General features: G+C 45.0%; 1 protein-coding gene across 2 annotated transcripts in view; it reads left to right on the top strand.

Annotated features, from left to right (window-relative positions):
- The first annotated feature begins 1,477 nt into the window (after nt 1–1,477).
- Nucleotides 1,478–6,000, top strand: part of PGM5 (phosphoglucomutase 5) — a 206,253-nt gene continuing 201,730 nt past the window's right edge. For both annotated transcript variants that reach the window (XM_004004337.5, XM_060409386.1), the window contains exon 1: nt 1,478–1,792. In XM_004004337.5, coding sequence (XP_004004386.1) covers nt 1,532–1,792 — 261 coding nt within the window. In that variant the 5' untranslated portion in view covers nt 1,478–1,531. The remainder of the gene's footprint in view (nt 1,793–6,000) is intronic.

The raw sequence follows: 6,000 nt of genomic DNA, 5'->3' as shown, positions 1-6,000 counted from the left end.
CAGGAAGTGGATGATATTTAGCGAAGAAGCAGCAGCAGGAGATTTTAGTGACTTTACTGGGTGCGAAAATGCTTTGGGGGTGAAAAGAGAAACAAAAATAAGAATTGTTTCTTGGAACTTGCCTGGTGGTCCAGCAGTTAAGACACTGTGCTTCCACTGCAGGGGGCACGAATTTGATCCTTGGTCTGGGGAGCTGCTGCATGGCCGAAAAGTTAAGAAAAAAAAAAAAAAGAATTGTGTCTTCTGTTTTGGGGCTTTATGCTTTTTACCTGTTTTCTCTTCACTCTGATTTTCTACAGGGAATTTCTTGAATTGGGATATTTTGGTGGGCTTTATTGAGAGAAGACCCCCTTCTTTGAGCCCTCTTCCCACCAGAATGCCAGAATGCCTGTGAAAGGAACAAGCCCAGTTCTTGGTACCCAGTCCTTGTTTAGTTTGGGTTTGTTCATTCATTCATCCCTAATAGGACCTTACAAAGGGCTTTACCCTCCTTCCAGTGAAAGCAATGGATCCTGGTGAGAGCTCAGCAGTGTGGACAAGTACAGTGTGGGACAGCCTGTTTTCTAAGCAGGAGAGGGGCTAGGGAGGGTGAGAGGGTGAGAATAAGGAAACGGGCATCTGTGCCTCAGTGTTGCTGCTGTTGCGACCACCACAAAAAAAACAAGCAAAAAACTTTTTTTTCCTTTCTGAGAAGTGTGCTGCCTTCAGACAGCCTGGGGAAAAGTGTGGATAGCTGGGTGGGTCCTGTTGGATTGAAGGGCCTGACAGTATGTGATTCCCTGCAACAAATGGTAGTGGTGGGGGTGTGTGTGTACACACACAGACACATTCGAAGCGCCCAGCCTCCAATTTCAGCGCTGGCAGAAGATAACAATTCTCAGCTCGCCTTTCCAGGGTTATTTTTGGCTGGGGCTGTTCTCTGATGGCAAAAGGTTTCAGCCCCCTCCCAACTCCACCCCTGCCCTTGTTCAAAAGAGAAACTGGTGCTTGCGAACCACTCATTCCCTGGGAGGCCGGAAGACAGGACTGCTAGGTGGAGGGGAGAGGAGCTGCGGGTGCAGGAGAGGACCCCCGATCCTGCTCAAACTCTCCCCACCCCGCCACTGTTTTCTAAAGGAGGGTGTGCGGGAGAGACCCGATCACCCGGGGAAGGCTCAGGTTAGGCCAGCCAGGAGGCGTCCTAGAGTCAGTGAGGGTAGTTGGCACTGGGAAGGGACTTTTGGGACACCCTGAAAGTGAGTCCAGCAGAAAGAAGAAGCTTCGGGCACATTGAGCTCTCCGGCCAGAGAGGAAGTTGGGCGGGAGCAAACTTTCTTGGAAGGTAGAGGCCAAACTCTGCCGGGGCAGCTAGGGGCCGCGCGCAGAGGGAGGAGCGGTCTGCACGGCGGGAGGGCGCCGGGCGCGGACCGGCAGCGGAGGGGGCCGCAGCGCGAGGCGGAGCTCGGGCGCACCGCCAGGCTGGTGGGGGCCCCGTCGGGCTGCAGATTCCCTCCGGCTCCGGGAGCCGCGGCAGGACCGGCCAGGAGGCGCCATGGAGGGGAGCCCCATCCCGGTGCTGACGGTGCCCACGGCCCCCTACGAGGACCAGCGGCCGGCTGGAGGCGGGGGGCTGCGGCGGCCCACCGGGCTCTTTGAGGGCCAGCGCAACTACCTGCCCAACTTCATCCAGAGCGTGCTGTCGTCCATCGACCTGCGCGACCGCCAGGGCTGCACCATGGTGGTGGGCAGTGACGGCAGGTACTTCAGCAGGACGGCCACGGAAATCGTGGTGCAGATGGCTGCGGCCAACGGGGTGAGTGACCCGCTGTCCGTGGAGTCCGCCACCCTCCCCTCCAGCCAGCCCCGACCCCCATCCTGCTCCACAGCTCGGCCGCTCTCCCAGGCCCTTTACCCTTGCCCCACCGCTGTCTCCCCCTCAGCGTCCCCAGCGCACCAGGGACCCCTGGGCTACGTTGTGTTAGCCACTCTGAAAGGCCTTAAGAGTTCCTAGCCTTTCTTTGAGCCCCGCCGGGCATCCCGATGGATGCCACATCGCCCTCACCTCTCCCTGGACTCTGACCATGTTCTGCACCTGCTCGCTGTTCTTTTCAACTTTCTCTTCCTCGGCCCTTTAAAAATATTTGCTCTGATTGCTTTCACTACCCTCCAGCTACCAATATAGTTCTACCCCCACCACTCGTGTATTCTGTTTGCAGTCTTCCACTCTAAATCTTGGCTCTGCCAAATTTAACAGTAGTGTTGGCTCAGAAACACACACACACACACACACACACACACACACACACAGTGTTTATCTCTGACATATTTGGCAAGCGTGAAGGTTTTTAATATCATTGGTTTGTGGAGTTATTTCATAATTGATTTGACGAGGAAAGGGATGGGGCGGGGGTCAACTTGAAATTATACAGACTGGGATCTCAGTTCCCCGGAGGAAAATCTAAATGGTCGGAAATGAGATTTGCCGTGCTTTTCTTAAAGCTATTCCCAATTTCTCTCCTAGATGCCCTTTGACAGTTGACAACATTTCAGGCCCCTTCTCCCTTGCAGTTTTCATTCTGTCCCTTTTCCCACGACCTATGTAATCTCCTTTCCCTGAGTTTTTTTCTTTCTCCCCTTTTTCTTCCTGTCCTACAATTTGATGCACTTTTTGGCATATCCTCATACCCTGATTTCCTCCTTTCCAAAGCCAGCAGCATTTCAAGGGGAATACCTAACTTCAAGAGTCGCTGAGTTTTCTGTGGGAAACATTGTCTAAATGAGGAATTTCAGCCTTTTTAATGCAGTCAGATCCACACCTATAGAACTTTTCTTTAAGGGAAACCTCTGCAGAGGTTTAAATAAATGAGTATAAATGAATATGAACATTTTAAAAAGTGAAACTAAACAATTACCTGGCATTTGAATTTCTTCCCCCCTCCTTTCCAACTCATTTTTAATTTTCTCATGTCTTGCTTAAAAAAAAACAGCTCTAAGGTTGTTTATTCTTTACATTTATCTACTATAATTCCCACTTCTCAGTGTTTCCGGGATAGGGAAAAAGGATTTTTTTTTTTAATAACCAAAAAGCAGTTGGGAAAACAGGGCCTGGTTTGGGTGGAAGTGGGGGTGAGGGGACTGGGAGCCCATTGGGTTGTGGAGTTGTGATCTCTAACCCCAGCAGAGGCTGCTGCTGAAGATACAAGACTTGTATTTCTCTCTGGCTCCTCACTTGGGATTGATGAAAGTTGGCTTGAATCAGACAGTTGGAGAGAGGTTGACAAATAGTCTTTTACTCTTGTCTGACAAAGCTGTTCCCATGGAATGATGGAGAATAATGAGCCTTGGAAGAGCTGTGGCAGCTTTCATACTCCTTCCTGGGCCAGTTTTCCTAAGAAGAGAAACGTAGCCTGTCCAGTATTTATTATGGGTCTGGATAGTTTTGAAGCTACGGTTGGTGATTTGCATGGGCAAATTGTTATTATGCTGTATTATTTATTGGTACACTTTGCCCTAAGGACGCTTCAGTCTCTTACTTCAGTGTGTCTTCTCTGATAAATACACATTAACTTTAAGAATGGAGTTAATTTTAGGAGATAGCATATGTTAATATATATGCCTAAAATAGTCAAGTTTAATCTAGCAGTTATGAAGGAAAGAATGACAAACTAAAGTCCACACAGAAGCACCATCTCTCAAATAATCTGAAAGTATTACTTCTAGGATGGATGGGCATGGGGGAAAGGGATGGTTGACTTTATCAAGATTTCAAACAACCAATTTTTTCCAATCTTTTCCTCGTTTTGTTCACCTTCTTTGGCGCTTTTGATAAAGCAAAATGGAAAATCAGAAGGCTGGCTTCAGGAGAAAGGTTGTTTAAAGGGACCACTGTAAGCAAAATTGGTCTTGTGTGATTGCAAATCGGTGGGGATACGCTTACCTCCTGACTTGACTTGCTGACTATACTCAGGTATAGGGAACTTATGATTCCAAATACTTTGGCCATTTTTTATTTCCCATTGGATATTCATAAACTACCTAGAAAAATAGTAGAATGTAGAATTTATTCTCTTTGAACTGACTTGAATCTGACCAGGTGGGCTGCATTCTCTCTGTCTGGAAAATCTTGATTTTAATAGAAAAAGTTAATTTTACAAAGCACATTTTCTATAAGAAATGATACTTGCTCTTTGATTATATAGTTTCTGGATGAAAACATAAGTTTTCAGAATTTCTAAAATGATAAATGCACTTCTTGTTGTTCAGCTGCTAAGTCATATGTGGCTCTTTGCAACCCCATGAACTGCAGCATGCCAGGCTCCCCTGTCCCTCACTGTCTCCTGGAATTTGCTCAAATTCATGTTCATTGAGTCAGTGATGCCATCTAGCCATCTCATCCTCTGCCATTCCCTTCTCTTTTTGCCTTCAATCTTTCGAAAGTAAAACTACACTGTTAATGTTTTAATATCTCATAGAGTTTGAAATGTATTGGACAAATACCTGTATAATTTGAGATTTAAGGAATTTTTGTAATAAAGCTATTAAAATTTATAAGCTTTCAGCAAAGTGGAGAGAATAGATTACGACATCCACATACTCCTGTCCTGGATTGTTCATGTTTTTCTATATTTGATTCATCTTTTTGAGGGGCTAAAGTATATTTAAAAAAATGAAAATTTACCCACAAGTTCTTCAGTATGAATCTCTAAAAAAGAAGAACATTTTACTTGATAGTTATAATATCGTTAGGGCTTCCCTTGTGACTCACCTGGTAAAGAATCCCACTGCAATGCAGGAGACCTGGCTTTGATCCCTGGGTTGGAAAGATCCCCCGGAGAAGGGAAAAGCTACCCACTCCAGTATTCTGGCCTGGAGAATTCCATGGACTGTATAAGTCCATGGGATTGCAAAGAGTCAGACATGACTGAGTGACTTTCACTTCACTATAATATCATTAACATCCCAAACAAAATTTAAAAAATATTTCTACATATTAGTTATGACCCAATCTACCTTCAGATTTCCTCAGTTATTCTGAAACGTCTTTTATACCTGATTTGTTCAAACTTGTTTCTTATAATCAAGGAACACACATTACATTTGTCTTCAGTTCAGTTCAGTCGCGCTCAGTCGTGTCCAACTCTTTGCGACCCCATGAATTGCAGCATGCCGGGCCTCCCTGTCCATCACCAACTCCTGGAGTTCACTCAGATTCACATCCATCGAGTCAGTGATGCCATCCAGCCGTCTCATCCTCTGTCGTCCCCTTCTCCTCCTGCCCCCAATCCTTCCCAGCATCAAAGTCTTTTCCAATGAGTCAACATAAAGTACCTCCCTCTTTATTTTCATTTTGTTAATGAAATTGACTTGAAGAGACTAGGTCGGTTGTCTTTCTATAAAATGCCTCCTCCACTTCCTTTCTGGAATTTTATGATTAATTCTTTATGGTGTCATTTACCTTTTCATTCCGTTTCCTCTGTGTATGTGTGTGTGTGAGAACTAGAAATCAGTCTAGAGGTTTAATTAGATTCAGGTTTAATATTTTCTTTTTGTAAGATTATTTCATGGCAATGGTGTGTATTCAGTTGCATAATACAAGGAAACATAATCTCTGGTTGCTTCATCATTCGTGATTCCGAGATGATTATAGAGATATGGTGGTATGGTCCATTATTTTCCCCTTTGGGACTAGCAGTAGCCTATGGGGTTAATTCATACCATGTGAATATTCAGTTCCTTATCAACTTTTACCCAATTGTTTTAGCATTCATTAATGTTACTGACTTGAACTGATTATTTCATTAGAGATTTCAAAATGATGAGTTTCAAATTCTCTAATTCCATCTGTATGTTTTAGCTGACATTTTTCTATAAACTGGGTATTTTTCTCACTAATGGGCTCTTTGATTATCCTGTAATATAGTTCCTTATGAAAGACAGAATGTGTGTTTATTTCCCTCTCTTTTTTTTAATTACCAATTTTCAGAGTAAGAGTTCGTTGAAATAGCCACCTCCATTGGTATG

This window comes from Ovis aries, chromosome 2 (genome assembly GCF_016772045.2).
Source record: "Ovis aries strain OAR_USU_Benz2616 breed Rambouillet chromosome 2, ARS-UI_Ramb_v3.0, whole genome shotgun sequence".
In the NCBI taxonomy this organism is placed as follows: Eukaryota; Metazoa; Chordata; class Mammalia; order Artiodactyla; family Bovidae; genus Ovis; species Ovis aries.
The sequence above is the reverse complement of the archived record's forward strand: the minus strand, read 5'-3'. Positions and strand labels throughout refer to the sequence as shown.